At 47.7% G+C, this 16,488-nt stretch overlaps 1 protein-coding gene and 16 non-coding genes across 19 annotated transcripts in view; 3 read left to right on the forward strand and 14 right to left on the reverse strand.

The window, feature by feature from the left end:
- Positions 1-453: 453 nt before the first annotated feature.
- trnaf-gaa lies at positions 454-527 on the reverse strand. The gene has a single exon. It is a non-coding gene; the product is annotated as a tRNA-Phe (tRNA).
- Positions 528-1,363: 836 nt separating this feature from the next.
- Positions 1,364-1,437, reverse strand: trnai-aau. Its single transcript has one exon. It is a non-coding gene; the product is annotated as a tRNA-Ile (tRNA).
- Positions 1,438-1,629: 192 nt separating this feature from the next.
- On the reverse strand, positions 1,630-1,701 carry trnad-guc. The gene has a single exon. It is a non-coding gene; the product is annotated as a tRNA-Asp (tRNA).
- Positions 1,702-2,393: 692 nt separating this feature from the next.
- trnaf-gaa lies at positions 2,394-2,466 on the reverse strand. The gene has a single exon. It is a non-coding gene; the product is annotated as a tRNA-Phe (tRNA).
- Positions 2,467-2,615: 149 nt separating this feature from the next.
- On the forward strand, positions 2,616-2,688 carry trnaa-agc. The gene has a single exon. It is a non-coding gene; the product is annotated as a tRNA-Ala (tRNA).
- Positions 2,689-3,300: 612 nt separating this feature from the next.
- On the reverse strand, positions 3,301-3,374 carry trnai-aau. Its single transcript has one exon. It is a non-coding gene; the product is annotated as a tRNA-Ile (tRNA).
- A 192-nt stretch (positions 3,375-3,566) lies between these two features.
- trnad-guc lies at positions 3,567-3,638 on the reverse strand. Its single transcript has one exon. It is a non-coding gene; the product is annotated as a tRNA-Asp (tRNA).
- Positions 3,639-4,330: 692 nt separating this feature from the next.
- On the reverse strand, positions 4,331-4,403 carry trnaf-gaa. Its single transcript has one exon. It is a non-coding gene; the product is annotated as a tRNA-Phe (tRNA).
- Positions 4,404-4,552: 149 nt separating this feature from the next.
- Positions 4,553-4,625, forward strand: trnaa-agc. Its single transcript has one exon. It is a non-coding gene; the product is annotated as a tRNA-Ala (tRNA).
- A 612-nt stretch (positions 4,626-5,237) lies between these two features.
- On the reverse strand, positions 5,238-5,311 carry trnai-aau. Its single transcript has one exon. It is a non-coding gene; the product is annotated as a tRNA-Ile (tRNA).
- A 192-nt stretch (positions 5,312-5,503) lies between these two features.
- Positions 5,504-5,575, reverse strand: trnad-guc. Its single transcript has one exon. It is a non-coding gene; the product is annotated as a tRNA-Asp (tRNA).
- A 5,373-nt stretch (positions 5,576-10,948) lies between these two features.
- The window catches only part of LOC119265439, a 7,522-nt gene continuing 1,982 nt past the window's right edge, over positions 10,949-16,488 (reverse strand). For 2 of the 3 annotated variants that reach the window (XM_037546228.1, XM_037546230.1), the window contains exon 2: positions 10,949-12,672. In XM_037546228.1, the coding sequence (XP_037402125.1) occupies positions 11,184-12,314 (1,131 nt within the window). In that variant the 5' untranslated portion in view covers positions 12,315-12,672 and the 3' untranslated portion in view covers positions 10,949-11,183. Of the gene's footprint in view, positions 12,702-16,488 lie in introns of all 3 variants that reach the window. The other variant, XM_037546229.1, reaches the window with a different exon arrangement.
- Positions 14,388-14,460, reverse strand: trnaf-gaa. The gene has a single exon. It is a non-coding gene; the product is annotated as a tRNA-Phe (tRNA).
- On the forward strand, positions 14,610-14,682 carry trnaa-agc. The gene has a single exon. It is a non-coding gene; the product is annotated as a tRNA-Ala (tRNA).
- On the reverse strand, positions 15,295-15,368 carry trnai-aau. The gene has a single exon. It is a non-coding gene; the product is annotated as a tRNA-Ile (tRNA).
- On the reverse strand, positions 15,561-15,632 carry trnad-guc. Its single transcript has one exon. It is a non-coding gene; the product is annotated as a tRNA-Asp (tRNA).
- trnaf-gaa lies at positions 16,325-16,397 on the reverse strand. The gene has a single exon. It is a non-coding gene; the product is annotated as a tRNA-Phe (tRNA).

Consider the following 16,488-nt stretch of genomic DNA (forward strand, 5'->3'; position numbering starts at 1 on the left):
ATATGTAAAAAGATAAGCATGCAGAGTTTAACATGTACAGTAACTGTCAGCGCAAATATGATTAGTGCAGTAATAGACTGCGCAAACATGAATAGAGCAATCATACCAGGACATAGAGTGAAGAACTGGTGCAGCAGCAGAGACACCTGTATGGTGGGTAAATGGGTACCTGTGATTGGTTGGGCAGTTTTACCACCCGCTTGAGCGCTTTGTGTTCAGATGGCGAGCAGCTGCCGCACCACACCCTGATGCAGTGAAGAAATATCACAACTCTTTTCTTGGAAGCAACAGCAGTTTCCACCCAGACTCCAACTCGGACCGCTGAAGTCAATGCCCAGAGCAAAATCTCCAGAGAAAATCAGTGGCACATAGACCCTTTGAGACTCGCCATGACCCAATGAAGTCAGGGCACCAGGAGGACCAGCGCCCGAAAAGGACAGTTCTGGCGCTACCTGCCGAAACCCGGGAATCGAACCAGGGACCTTTAGATCTTCAGTCTAACGCTCTCCCAACTGAGCTATTTCGGCTGTCGGGGCTGTGCAAGCCAAGTAGAGCATGCAGATGAACGTTACATGCCTGATGGCATTTTCCATGCCGCCGGGGTGTCCTAGGCAGCGTTGAGCACCAAGCAAGGGCGCCCTTAGACTGGAGACGCTGCCCCCTGTGGCACAGTCAAGGGGAATTAGCTCAAATGGTAGAGCGCTCGCTTAGCATGCGAGAGGTAGCGGGATCGATGCCTCGCATTCTCCAGGGTCGCCTGCTTTTCAGTATCCCTCCGGATGACATTGTTTAAGAAAGCTGCTGGAGATGCTCCGTTTTCTTTCTTGGAGCTCAGCCACCCAGAGGCTACTGCCCTGTGCGGAGTAATTGAGAGCCACTGTGGGTGGACCGCCATGGTCCTTCACAAACAACAGCTGAACAAAAATACTGATGGCTGTGATTCAGGCTAACCAGTTGATTGTTTTCAGCTCTTTTTTTCACCACCTGACACTGTCAAGCAGGTTTCTCCTCCACAATATCCAGAGGATTCAACCCTTTCTATTCCGGGACGTCTCCCAGTCCACCTAATAGTCTCTTGTCATCTCAAGGCTTGACTAGGCAAACATTAATTTAAGTGCTGATTGATATGCATTTTATTGCGTTTATGCCATGTTTAGCTCTGTCACTTTCTTCCTAGGTATTAGCGCTGGCTTTTGTGTCTGTCAGAATCTGAGCTGACAGGTAGTTTACAGGCTAAGCTATTTGTGCTAGCTAGCTAGGCTACATTCTCTGAGTAGACAACAAAGCACTTTTTCAAGTCGCTCTGAATAAGAGCATCCACTAAAAGCCGTAAACGTGAATGACACCAGGAAAATTGAGCTAGTGGCCCGTACGGGGATCGAACCCGCGACCTTGGCGTTATTAGCACCACGCTCTAACCAACTGAGCTAACCGGCCTGATGCATGGCTGCTTGTGGGGTTACGGGGGGGCACAGCTGCTTTCTAAGCAGCCGGCCTGGGTTTGCTTTCGGACCGACGCGTGGCTTTTAGTGCCTTTGGGAAGGACAGCAATAGTGCCTGGGAAAAGATTGCCGGTCACAATTTTCCATTCAAAAGGATTCAAAGGCGCTGCCTGCAAAAGCCAGCGCTCTCCCCGTCGGGGAATCGAACCCCGGTCTTCCGCGTGACAGGCGGAGATACTGTCCACTATACTAACGAGGACGAGGCGAGAGCGTCATGGTGTGAATCACTTCAGAACATTTCACTGCGGCCACTGATTTCTTTGCTACGCAACTGCGCTTACAGCCCGAAGGAAGAAAACTTTTTGATCAGGGTAAAAAGTGCATGGTTAACATGAGCAACTTCCATATACACAGATATGCAAGCATGAAGGAAATAGACATATATACAGAGTGAGTGGAGAGAATGCAAATGTAGGTAGAATGCACTGAAAGAGCAGCATATGTAAAAAGATAAGCATGCAGAGTTTAACATGTACAGTAACTGTCAGCGCAAATATGATTAGTGCAGTAATAGACTGCGCAAACATGAATAGAGCAATCATACCAGGACATAGAGTGAAGAACTGGTGCAGCAGCAGAGACACCTGTATGGTGGGTAAATGGGTACCTGTGATTGGTTGGGCAGTTTTACCACCCGCTTGAGCGCTTTGTGTTCAGATGGCGAGCAGCTGCCGCACCACACCCTGATGCAGTGAAGAAATATCACAACTCTTTTCTTGGAAGCAACAGCAGTTTCCACCCAGACTCCAACTCGGACCGCTGAAGTCAATGCCCAGAGCAAAATCTCCAGAGAAAATCAGTGGCACATAGACCCTTTGAGACTCGCCATGACCCAATGAAGTCAGGGCACCAGGAGGACCAGCGCCCGAAAAGGACAGTTCTGGCGCTACCTGCCGAAACCCGGGATCGAACCAGGGACCTTTAGATCTTCAGTCTAACGCTCTCCCAACTGAGCTATTTCGGCTGTCGGGGCTGTGCAAGCCAAGTAGAGCATGCAGATGAACGTTACATGCCTGATGGCATTTTCCATGCCGCCGGGGTGTCCTAGGCAGCGTTGAGCACCAAGCAAGGGCGCCCTTAGACTGGAGACGCTGCCCCCTGTGGCACAGTCAAGGGGAATTAGCTCAAATGGTAGAGCGCTCGCTTAGCATGCGAGAGGTAGCGGGATCGATGCCCGCATTCTCCAGGGTTGCCTGCTTTTCAGTATCCCTCCGGATGACATTGTTTAAGAAAGCTGCTGGAGATGCTCCGTTTTCTTTCTTGGAGCTCAGCCACCCAGAGGCTACTGCCCTGTGCGGAGTAATTGAGAGCCACTGTGGGTGGACCGCCATGGTCCTTCACAAACAACAGCTGAACAAAAATACGATGGCTGTGATTCAGGCTAACCAGTTGATTGTTTTCAGCTCTTTTTTTCACCACCTGACACTGTCAAGCAGGTTTCTCCTCCACAATATCCAGAGGATTCAACCCTTTCTATTCCGGGACGTCTCCCAGTCCACCTAATAGTCTCTTGTCATCTCAAGGCTTGACTAGGCAAACATTAATTTAAGTGCTGATTGATATGCATTTTATTGCGTTTATGCCATGTTTAGCTCTGTCACTTTCTTCCTAGGTATTAGCGCTGGCTTTTGTGTCTGTCAGAATCTGAGCTGACAGGTAGTTTACAGGCTAAGCTATTTGTGCTAGCTAGCTAGGCTACATTCTCTGAGTAGACAACAAAGCACTTTTTCAAGTCGCTCTGAATAAGAGCATCCACTAAAAGCCGTAAACGTGAATGACACCAGGAAAATTGAGCTAGTGGCCCGTACGGGGATCGAACCCGCGACCTTGGCGTTATTAGCACCACGCTCTAACCAACTGAGCTAACCGGCCTGATGCATGGCTGCGTGTGGGGTTACGGGGGGGCACAGCTGCTTTCTAAGCAGCCGGCCTGGGTTTGCTTTCGGACCGACGCGTGGCTTTTAGTGCCTTTGGGAAGGACAGCAATAGTGCCTGGGAAAAGATTGCCGGTCACAATTTTCCATTCAAAAGGATTCAAAGGCGCTGCCTGCAAAAGCCAGCACTCTCCCCGTCGGGGAATCGAACCCCGGTCTTCCGCGTGACAGGCGGAGATACTGTCCACTATACTAACGAGGACGAGGCGAGGGCGTCATGGTGTGAATCACTTCAGAACATTTCACTGCGGCCACTGATTTCTTTGCTACGCAACTGCGCTTACAGCCCGAAGGAAGAAAACTTTTTGATCAGGGTAAAAAGTGCATGGTTAACATGAGCAACTTCCATATACACAGATATGCAAGCATGAAGGAAATAGACATATATACAGAGTGAGTGGAGAGAATGCAAATGTAGGTAGAATGCACTGAAAGAGCAGCATATGTAAAAAGATAAGCATGCAGAGTTTAACATGTACAGTAACTGTCAGCGCAAATATGATTAGTGCAGTAATAGACTGTGCAAACATGAATAGAGCAATCATACCAGGACATAGAGTGAAGAACTGGTGCAGCAGCAGAGACACCTGTATGGTGGGTAAATGGGTACCTGTGATTGGTTGGGCAGTTTTACCACCCGCTTGAGCGCTTTGTGTTCAGATGGCGAGCAGCTGCCGCACCACACCCTGATGCAGTGAAGAAATATCACAACTCTTTTCTTGGAAGCAACAGCAGTTTCCACCCAGACTCCAACTCGGACCGCTGAAGTCAATGCCCAGAGCAAAATCTCCAGAGAAAATCAGTGGCACATAGACCCTTTGAGACTCGCCATGACCCAATGAAGTCAGGGCACCAGGAGGACCAGCGCCCGAAAAGGACGGTTCTGGCGCTACCTGCCGAAACCCGGGATCGAACCAGGGACCTTTAGATCTTCAGTCTAACGCTCTCCCAACTGAGCTATTTCGGCTGTCGGGGCTGTGCAAGCCAAGTAGAGCATGCAGATGAACGTTAAACGCCTGATGGCATTTTCCATGCCGCCGGGGTGTCCTAGGCAGCGTTGAGCACCAAGCAAGGGCGCCCTTAGACTGGAGACGCTGCCCCCTGTGGCACAGTCAAGGGGAATTAGCTCAAATGGTAGAGCGCTCGCTTAGCATGCGAGAGGTAGCGGGATCGATGCCCGCATTCTCCAGGGTCGCCTGCTTTTCAGTATCCCTCCGGATGACATTGTTTAAGAAAGCTGCTGGAGATGCTCCGTTTTCTTTCTTGGAGCTCAGCCACCCAGAGGCTACTGCCCTGTGCGGAATAATTGAGAGCCACTGTGGGTGGACCGCCATGGTCCTTCACAAACAACAGCTGAACAAAAATACGATGGCTGTGATTCAGGCTAACCAGTTGATTGTTTTCAGCTCTTTTTTTCACCACCTGACACTGTCAAGCAGGTTTCTCCTCCACAATATCCAGAGGATTCAACCCTTTCTATTCCGGGACGTCTCCCAGTCCACCTAATAGTCTCTTGTCATCTCAAGGCTTGACTAGGCAAACATTAATTTAAGTGCTGATTGATATGCATTTTATTGCGTTTATGCCATGTTTAGCTCTGTCACTTTCTTCCTAGGTATTAGCGCTGGCTTTTGTGTCTGTCAGAATCTGAGCTGACAGGTAGTTTACAGGCTAAGCTATTTGTGCTAGCTAGCTAGGCTACATTCTCTGAGTAGACAACAAAGCACTTTTTCAAGTCGCTCTGAATAAGAGCATCCACTAAAAGCCGTAAACGTGAATGACACCAGGAAAATTGAGCTAGTGGCCCGTACGGGGATCGAACCCGCGACCTTGGCGTTATTAGCACCACGCTCTAACCAACTGAGCTAACCGGCCTGATGCATGGCTGCGTGTGGGGTTACGGGGGGGCACAGCTGCTTTCTAAGCAGCCGGCCTGGGTTTGCTTTCGGACCGACGCGTGGCTTTTAGTGCCTTTGGGAAGGACAGCAATAGTGCCTGGGAAAAGATTGCCGGTCACAATTTTCCATTCAAAAGGATTCAAAGGCGCTGCCTGCAAAAGCCAGCGCTCTCCCCGTCGGGGAATCGAACCCCGGTCTTCCGCGTGACAGGCGGAGATACTGTCCACTATACTAACGAGGACGAGGCGAGAGCGTCATGGTGTGAATCACTTCAGAACATTTCACTGCGGCCACTGATTTCTTTGCTACGCAACTGCGCTTACAGCCCGAAGGAAGAAAACTTTTTGATCAGGGTAAAAAGTGCATGGTTAACATGAGCAACTTCCATATACACAGATATGCAAGCATGAAGGAAATAGACATATATACATGTGACCCGAGGGCTACCTGATTCCAAATTGTGACCCGAGGGCTACCTGATTCGATTATGATTCGGTAACCAACCCAAAGAATTACCTAAATAAGGCACGCAGAGACGTTAAGAGGCTGGTATATTAACAGGTTTATTAAGGATAGAAAATTTGACAGCTGCACACATCATAGCGATCAGACCCACTTCTAAAATCACATCACCCTAGCACAATCTGGGCCTCGATGGGTTATTAATTACTAATGGTAAAATAACCACGCATAAAAAAAAGGAAGGAACCACAATACCAGCCTAGGTTCAACCCCCCATACTAAATTACACACTGTGATTAAATAAAATCAGTAGACAATGAAAAGAGATTACATAAATATACTTCCAGTCACCCACACTAATCAAATCAAAAATAAACCAAACGTGACACAGCAACCTTCAATATAGGTGGGACAGAAACCCGGCTTAAATGAGCTGAATATCCTCTACCTTTCAGCGTGCGCCTCCTAACCGTCCTTCCTAAATTAAAAAGGCACCAGATTAACCAGGGGTAAAATATATTAGGGGCTGCCCTGGGTCAAAAAGCCTCCCAATAATATACTAAAATATTCCTTTATTAACTATTTAAAAATGATGTAATGCAGAGGTATTAAAAAAGGGGAAGAAGAAAAAGCAGTGGCTATTGTTGCTGACCGTACAGACCGGTTAACTGTAGCAGGTGGAATGCACAGCGCAACTTCACTTTGTAGTACTTCAGATATCCCCAGGGGCTCACACAATATCTGTCACGCCACACTGCTGATTCAGAAAGCCCCCCACTCTCCCTTTAAAATAAATAAACAAACCATCATTAAGACACTAAACTGGGACCTCCTGTGGTTATTATTAATAAAAACCACCAATACCTGACAATACTACGACAGTAATACATATCGTAACTGCCAGCATTTACAAAGCATTTAAACAGCAACCGTACCTGTGTAAATGTGGGCTTCTCGCACACACACGGCGCCAGCAGGCTCAGTCACGTTCCTATGGTCTTCCCCAAAAGTTTAACATGCACATTAGCAACATACAGCTTCACGGATCTTCCCGACGCCGAGCTCAGATTTGCCCCCACGAGATCAAACGATACTTCGTTCTCCCTGCGCGAGACTATATAGCGGGTGAAGCCGAGATCAATCAAAACACCAGTGTCAAAATAAAAGCCCCCTCTATGCTTCTACCCATCACATCCACCCCTACTTTGAAATGTCACCGTCCCGGTGACAAACAAACCACAAGGGTTACCATGGTCTAAAGAAACACTGGACTGTATTAAGACTGGGCTGAGCTGTAGCCCCTACCTCCTCATGCTGGAAGGTGACTGATCGTGGGAGGTTATACAAATTCGAATGCTGGCCGGCCGTTTTCCGGGCTGAACGTCGTACTGGCACTGATGCCACTGACGGGGATAACTCAGGCTCTGGTGGGACAAGGTTTCCTACTGGCTCTATGTTCAGGTCTAACTCTGGAACAGCCTCTTGCCTCACCATCCACTGGCCAAAAATTGAATCCTCTTCACTACTACTTTCTGTAGAATGCTCCTCCACTGATTCAACCCTACTCGAGTGTTCTCTCTGTGAAGCCACTGGGGATGTAACTTGTCCCGGGACCACTCGTAATTCAGACCGGTGCAGGTTTCTGGTAGGACCTAGACCGTCTACTTGCCTAATGGTGTAAACTCTGCCACCTCCATCCAGGCACTTCACCACTTCATACGGCGTACTATCCCAGATGTCTTGAATCTTATTCCGACCTTGAAGGTGATTCCTTCTATAGACTATAGTACCATAAGGAAGCACAGGGGCAATCCCCTTTAATGAGGTCGGTACTTGCCGCCTGGTGGCCGCTGTTAGTTGCCGCTGTGCACTTGCATAAGCAAACCGTAGGAACTCTTGCTGCTCTTGCACCCAATCTCCTACCATACCCTCCACAATTTCTTCTTCCGCAACGCCCAGCAGTGCGTCAATGGGTAGTTGAGGTTTCCTCCCAAACATCAATTCGTATGGGGTGTGGCCTGTTGACTGATGCACAGTGGTGTTATATGCAAACAATAACTGGGGTAACTGTTGTGGCCATCTTCGTTTTTTCTCCACGGGCAAGGTTCTCAGTAAATCATGCATAGTGCGGTTAAACCTTTCGCACTGCCCATTACCTTCAGGGTGGTATGGTGTTGTTCGACTTTTCTGTATCCCATACAATTTACATAATGCTTTTAGCATCTCACCTTCAAAGCACCGGCCTTGATCCGAGTGTATTCGTTGCGGCACCCCATACACATAAAACCACTTCTCGATCAGGGTACGTACCACAGTGTTGGCTTTTTGGTCAGAAGTAGGGAATGCCTGTGTGAATTTTGAAAAAACATCTGTCACCACCAGTACATTCTCTCGACCATCGCTGGCCTTCTCAAGCAAAGTGAAATCTATAGCAAGGATTTCCAGAGGTTTAGAGGCAGACAAATGCCCTGGAAAAGTTCGCACCTTTGGAAACTTAGCTTTAGCTACTACACAACGGGCACACTGCTGACACCACCGTTCGATGTCCTTCCCCATCTGGGGCCAATAGCACCTCTGCCGCACTAGGTATGCTGTTCGTTCACACCCCTGATGGCCATGGTCGTCATGAAGAGCAGTTAATACTTCGGCCTGTAATGTCTCTGGTAACAGCAACTGCAAAAACTCCTTGTACTCCCCTGGCCCATGAGTCAGGCGGTAGAGCACCCCACCTCTCTCTCTTATCCGTTTCCAGTGCTTGACCAGTCCCAGTACAGGTTTCTTTTCCATTGCTCGCTCTTCAGAAGAAGGGGGTCGGCCCCGCCCCCAATACACTAGAAAAGCTCCTATTGTTGGATCCGCTGATTGGAGGGCTACAAGATCTACTTTTCGACGTATAGGAAGGGCGTCTATAGTAGCCAAGGACCCAACACACGGAGGCCCACCAGACAAATTTGGACCAATGGGTGGAACAGAGAACCCAGGAGCAAGGTCTTCAATATAAGAAGGTGCAGGTAAGTCAGGTTGTCGGGACAAAGCATCAGCAGCTCTATTGGTGCTTCCAGGTCGATACTTAATGTCAAAATTAAAAAGAGCCAACTGTGAGGCCCAGCGCTGCTCAACTGCACCCAACTTGGCAGTCTGGAGATAGCTCAGAGGGTTATTATCGGTTAGCACTGTAAACTTGGCCCCCAATAAGTATTCTCTGAATTTCTCAGTAATGGCCCATTTCAACCCCAAAAGCTCCAATTTCATGGAACTGTAATTAGACATATTTCTCTCTGTAGGATGCAACCCCCTGCTTGCGTATGCTACTGGACGTGGTTTTCCTTCTTGTTCCTGTGACAACACAGCCCCCAGACCCGTATGACTTGCATCTACTTCCAAGATAAAAGGCTTGGCAAAATCTGCATATGCCAAAACAGGTGCAGTTACCAACTTGTCTTTGAGTAGGCGAAATGCCTCCTCACATTCGTCACTCCAATGCCCATCTAGTAGGCTCAGTCTGGGTCTCGACTTAGCTCCTTGAAGGGTGGCCACTAATTTATGAAGCGGCGCAGCATATCTAGCAAATTGAGGGACAAATCGCCGGTAGTAAGAAGCGAACCCAAGAAAAGATCGAAGTTCCTTCACCGTGGTTGGACGCTGCCATTCTGACACCGCGGTAATCTTATCAGGGTCAGTCGCTACCCCCGAGGCAGAGATCACATGTCCAAGGTAATGGACTTCATCCTGAAAGAAATGACATTTCTCAAGTTTTAGTTTCAAGTTGTGCTGTTGTAATCTTCCCAAAACCATCTCCAAACGCTGTAAGTGGGACTCAAAAGAGGAGGAAAAGACCACAATGTCATCCAGGTACAGTAACAAAGACTGAAAGCGTTCATCTCCAAAAATACGTTCCATGAGTCGCTGAAAGGTACTGGGCGCATTACAGAGGCCAAAAGGCATTCGATTGAACTCAAAAAGGCCGAAAGGAGTGCAGAATGCTGTTTTTGGCTTGTCCTTTTCTGCCATAAGGACTTGATTGTATCCACTAGTCAGATCCAAGGTCGAGAACAATCGAGCACCCGCCAAAGCATCCAAAGATTCCTCAATCCTTGGTAATGGGTAAGCATCCTTTCTAGTCTTTGTATTCAACTGCCTGTAGTCAACACATAACCGTAGAGTGCCATCCTTTTTCTGGACCACAACAATTGGAGAGGAATAGGGACTACAGCTCACCCGCACCACTTCCCTCTCTAAAAGCTCTTGAATATGTGCCTTAACTTGCTCATACTGGGAAGGTGGAAGCCTGCGATAACGTTGACGAACTGGTGTATCATCAATCAATGGAATTTCGTGTTGTACTAAGCTGGTACACCCTAGATCACCTTCAGTTTGGCTAAAGACCCCACTATACCGTTGGAGCAACTCTTTCCCTTTTTGCCCCTGAGCTAATGACAAGGTAGGCCAAGAAAGATTAGACAGATCTAGTGGCTGACCCTCAACCTGTAGTGCCTGTATAATGGCAACACTCCCCTGATCTTCAACCCTCTCCTCCAAAATCACCACCGGGTTTTTGGTTTGTAGCGCTACCAAAAATAGACTTCCCAACACAGTACGGGGTGGTAGCCACACATCTCTGGTCTCCACATTAACTACCGGCACCCAAGTCTGGCCTCTACTAAAAGAAAGATAGGCTCTAGAAAGTAAAATGCCAGGTGGTAGCTTACTGTTCCCAGGCTCCAGCAATACTGACTGTAGTGATGACCCCACATGCTGATTGCCAATAGCTTCCACCAATTGAACTGAGCCTGCTGGAATGCGGATGGCCATACGTCCTGCTACCTTCACTGGGCCCAGGCAACCACTCAAAGGCAGGCAATCTAACTGATGGCATTCTTTGAAAGCCTGCTTCCAAACATACCCCACCGACTGCAAAGGAGGGGCCTGAAAAAGAGTCGAGCCATGTTGTTCAAACAATTCACGGTAACACTGGCCGATAACATTCATGCCCAATAATCCCGGGACCCTAGACTTTTGAATTTTACTATGGGGATCAACAGGATCTCTAATAACCAAAACACCCATTGCCGCCAAGGTCCTACCTAATACTTGCATATCCAACTCCAAGTAGCCAATATAGGGAACTTCCAAACCATTAGCTGCACTAAGTTGAAGCCAGCGACATTGCTGTAAGGGTCTAAAAACAGACTGAAAATGTTGATTAAAAAATGTTTCAGTAACAGTAGTAACCATAGAGCCTGTATCTAGTAAGCAAGGAACAGAAACCCCTCCCATGCATACATCAATAACAGGACAAACTCCCATTAATCTAGATAATGGGCTAGAGGGCAAAGTGGAGCCTTCAATATGCCTAGCTGGCGGTTGGCCCTCCCCACCAGCCGGTATTAGTTTTCCTGCGGCTTGAACGGAATACCCGCGCTCCTCGATCCCCCACTATCTGGAAACCTACCCCCCCTAGATACTGGGTTAGATCCTCTACCTTCCCGACAAAACCTTGCAATATGGCCTGGTTGCTTACAACGAACACAAATAGGCCTACCAAAAGAATCATATGGATAAGATGGAGCAGTTTGACCCAAGGAAGCCCCCTGTGTAGAAGGTGACTTATTACCCAAAGACAAATGTGTCAACAACATATCCAGTTGAGCTTGCTGCTTTTTCAAACACTCCTTCAATTCAGCTAATTCATTACTAGGTTGAGCCGTTACTGCTTGGCTGGCAGCCCTATACTCACCTACTACCTCAAGTTGAGTATCACAGGAGTATGCGCGGGTCCTTGCCAATCCCCCATGCTCACCTTCTTCTACCCAACGAATAGCATCACTGCGTATAGTTAAAAAGGGAACATTAGGGTTAAGCCTCACTGTACGTTTTAACTCCCGCCGTAACATGCTATCCCGGACGTACTCAATGAATTGATCCCGTACCAAATGATCGCCATTTGCAATGGGCCTAGGGCTTTGGCGTTTAATAATCTCCATTAGGGATAAAAGAGAATGCGAATATTCTCGCAAAGACTCCCCTTCTAACTGTCGACGGTGGAAAAATTGCTTTTGTAATCCAATATAAGATTTAGAACAGCCATAAATATCAACCAGAATGGTGAGAATTTTCTCTGGATCATTTCTTTCACTCGCTGGGCGAAATTTAATCTCCGTTTTAGCTTCCCCATCTAAATGATCGTATATAAATAAGGCTTGCTCACGTGGCGACATGTGACGACCTTCCAAAGACCTGCGCACCTCCTCAACCCAATCTTCTACTGAGGGCATATCTGCAGATTTGCCAGAAAACCTAGGACATTTTCTCTCTCTTGGAATGTAGATATACCGCTCAAACCTATTTTGGCTAACCTCTGCTCGCATACTGGCTTGTGTCTCCTCCCCATTACTGGTGCTAGCACCCACATTAACACCTTCAGTAGCTTTCAATCTATCATTTTCAGCTTGCAACTGCTGCACACGTTCGTTCAAAGCCCTTAGTTGTTCTTCCATATCAGAATTAGGCAGAGACATGTCGCCCAAAAAAAAAACACCAAAAGGAGTCAATGTACTTAAGACAAAAGAAAGAAAAAAGAAAAAATGGTTTCCAGCGTCACGAGGAGCGGTCAGGTCTGCAGTCTTCCTTGATAGCGGCTTCCTTTCTGGCAGCTTCCCAGACGACCCGGTCCGTGGTCCCACTGGATCTGCTAACAAATAACCACTGCTTTTCTTCCACCCTTTTTGTTTTCTTCTCTGCCAAAAATCACCCTATATGCACCGCTACCCTATCAAATATTAAATATCCCCAAACAAATCGGTTAATATATGCTCGGAAAAGCTACACCAGCACTCTAATCCTGCCGACTACGCCAAATTGTGACCCGAGGGCTACCTGATTCCAAATTGTGACCCGAGGGCTACCTGATTCGATTATGATTCGGTAACCAACCCAAAGAATTACCTAAATAAGGCACGCAGAGACGTTAAGAGGCTGGTATATTAACAGGTTTATTAAGGATAGAAAATTTGACAGCTGCACACATCATAGCGATCAGACCCACTTCTAAAATCACATCACCCTAGCACAATCTGGGCCTCGATGGGTTATTAATTACTAATGGTAAAATAACCACGCATAAAAAAAAGGAAGGAACCACAATACCAGCCTAGGTTCAACCCCCCATACTAAATTACACACTGTGATTAAATAAAATCAGTAGACAATGAAAAGAGATTACATAAATATACTTCCAGTCACCCACACTAATCAAATCAAAAATAAACCAAACGTGACACAGCAACCTTCAATATAGGTGGGACAGAAACCCGGCTTAAATGAGCTGAATATCCTCTACCTTTCAGCGTGCGCCTCCTAACCGTCCTTCCTAAATTAAAAAGGCACCAGATTAACCAGGGGTAAAATATATTAGGGGCTGCCCTGGGTCAAAAAGCCTCCCAATAATATACTAAAATATTCCTTTATTAACTATTTAAAAATGATGTAATGCAGAGGTATTAAAAAAGGGGAAGAAGAAAAAGCAGTGGCTATTGTTGCTGACCGTACAGACCGGTTAACTGTAGCAGGTGGAATGCACAGCGCAACTTCACTTTGTAGTACTTCAGATATCCCCAGGGGCTCACACAATATCTGTCACGCCACACTGCTGATTCAGAAAGCCCCCCACTCTCCCTTTAAAATAAATAAACAAACCATCATTAAGACACTAAACTGGGACCTCCTGTGGTTATTATTAATAAAAACCACCAATACCTGACAATACTACGACAGTAATACATATCGTAACTGCCAGCATTTACAAAGCATTTAAACAGCAACCGTACCTGTGTAAATGTGGGCTTCTCGCACACACACGGCGCCAGCAGGCTCAGTCACGTTCCTATGGTCTTCCCCAAAAGTTTAACATGCACATTAGCAACATACAGCTTCACGGATCTTCCCGACGCCGAGCTCAGATTTGCCCCCACGAGATCAAACGATACTTCGTTCTCCCTGCGCGAGACTATATAGCGGGTGAAGCCGAGATCAATCAAAACACCAGTGTCAAAATAAAAGCCCCCTCTATGCTTCTACCCATCACATACAGAGTGAGTGGAGAGAATGCAAATGTAGGTAGAATGCACTGAAAGAGCAGCATATGTAAAAAGATAAGCATGCAGAGTTTAACATGTACAGTAACTGTCAGCGCAAATATGATTAGTGCAGTAATAGACTGCGCAAACATGAATAGAGCAATCATACCAGGACATAGAGTGAAGAACTGGTGCAGCAGCAGAGACACCTGTATGGTGGGTAAATGGGTACCTGTGATTGGTTGGGCAGTTTTACCACCCGCTTGAGCGCTTTGTGTTCAGATGGCGAGCAGCTGCCGCACCACACCCTGATGCAGTGAAGAAATATCACAACTCTTTTCTTGGAAGCAACAGCAGTTTCCACCCAGACTCCAACTCGGACCGCTGAAGTCAATGCCCAGAGCAAAATCTCCAGAGAAAATCAGTGGCACATAGACCCTTTGAGACTCGCCATGACCCAATGAAGTCAGGGCACCAGGAGGACCAGCGCCCGAAAAGGACAGTTCTGGCGCTACCTGCCGAAACCCGGGATCGAACCAGGGACCTTTAGATCTTCAGTCTAACGCTCTCCCAACTGAGCTATTTCGGCTGTCGGGGCTGTGCAAGCCAAGTAGAGCATGCAGATGAACGTTACATGCCTGATGGCATTTTCCATGCCGCCGGGGTGTCCTAGGCAGCGTTGAGCACCAAGCAAGGGCGCCCTTAGACTGGAGACGCTGCCCCCTGTGGCACAGTCAAGGGGAATTAGCTCAAATGGTAGAGCGCTCGCTTAGCATGCGAGAGGTAGCGGGATCGATGCCCGCATTCTCCAGGGTCGCCTGCTTTTCAGTATCCCTCCGGATGACATTGTTTAAGAAAGCTGCTGGAGATGCTCCGTTTTCTTTCTTGGAGCTCAGCCACCCAGAGGCTACTGCCCTGTGCGGAGTAATTGAGAGCCACTGTGGGTGGACCGCCATGGTCCTTCACAAACAACAGCTGAACAAAAATACGATGGCTGTGATTCAGGCTAACCAGTTGATTGTTTTCAGCTCTTTTTTTCACCACCTGACACTGTCAAGCAGGTTTCTCCTCCACAATATCCAGAGGATTCAACCCTTTCTATTCCGGGACGTCTCCCAGTCCACCTAATAGTCTCTTGTCATCTCAAGGCTTGACTAGGCAAACATTAATTTAAGTGCTGATTGATATGCATTTTATTGCGTTTATGCCATGTTTAGCTCTGTCACTTTCTTCCTAGGTATTAGCGCTGGCTTTTGTGTCTGTCAGAATCTGAGCTGACAGGTAGTTTACAGGCTAAGCTATTTGTGCTAGCTAGCTAGGCTACATTCTCTGAGTAGACAACAAAGCACTTTTTCAAGTCGCTCTGAATAAGAGCATCCACTAAAAGCCGTAAACGTGAATGACACCAGGAAAATTGAGCTAGTGGCCCGTACGGGGATCGAACCCGCGACCTTGGCGTTATTAGCACCACGCTCTAACCAACTGAGCTAACCGGCCTGATGCATGGCTGCGTGTGGGGTTACGGGGGGGCACAGCTGCTTTCTAAGCAGCCGGCCTGGGTTTGCTTTCGGACCGACGCGTGGCTTTTAGTGCCTTTGGGAAGGACAGCAATAGTGCCTGGGAAAAGATTGCCGGTCACAATTTTCCATTCAAAAGGATTCAAAGGCGCTGCCTGCAAAAGCCAGCGCTCTCCCCGTCGGGGAATCGAACCCCGGTCTTCCGCGTGACAGGCGGAGATACTGTCCACTATACTAACGAGGACGAGGCGAGAGCGTCATGGTGTGAATCACTTCAGAACATTTCACTGCGGCCACTGATTTCTTTGCTACGCAACTGCGCTTACAGCCCGAAGGAAGAAAACTTTTTGATCAGGGTAAAAAGTGCATGGTTAACATGAGCAACTTCCATATACACAGATATGCAAGCATGAAGGAAATAGACATATATACAGAGTGAGTGGAGAGAATGCAAATGTAGGTAGAATGCACTGAAAGAGCAGCATATGTAAAAAGATAAGCATGCAGAGTTTAACATGTACAGTAACTGTCAGCGCAAATATGATTAGTGCAGTAATAGACTGCGCAAACATGAATAGAGCAATCATACCAGGACATAGAGTGAAGAACTGGTGCAGCAGCAGAGACACCTGTATGGTGGGTAAATGGGTACCTGTGATTGGTTGGGCAGTTTTACCACCCGCTTGAGCGCTTTGTGTTCAGATGGCGAGCAGCTGCCGCACCACACCCTGATGCAGTGAAGAAATATCACAACTCTTTTCTTGGAAGCAACAGCAGTTTCCACCCAGACTCCAACTCGGACCGCTGAAGTCAATGCCCAGAGCAAAATCTCCAGAGAAAATCAGTGGCACATAGACCCTTTGAGACTCGCCATGACCCAATGAAGTCAGGGCACCAGGAGGACCAGCGCCCGAAAAGGACAGTTCTGGCGCTACCTGCCGAAACCCGGGATCGAACCAGGGACCTTTAGATCTTCAGTCTAACGCTCTCCCAACTGAGCTATTTCGGCTGTCGGGGCTGTGCAAGCCAAGTAGAGCATGCAGATGAACGTTACATGCCTGATGGCATTTTCCATGCCGCCGGGGTGTCCTAGGCAGCGT

This window comes from Pygocentrus nattereri, chromosome 16, assembly GCF_015220715.1.
Source record: "Pygocentrus nattereri isolate fPygNat1 chromosome 16, fPygNat1.pri, whole genome shotgun sequence".
Taxonomy (NCBI): Eukaryota; Metazoa; Chordata; class Actinopteri; order Characiformes; family Serrasalmidae; genus Pygocentrus; species Pygocentrus nattereri.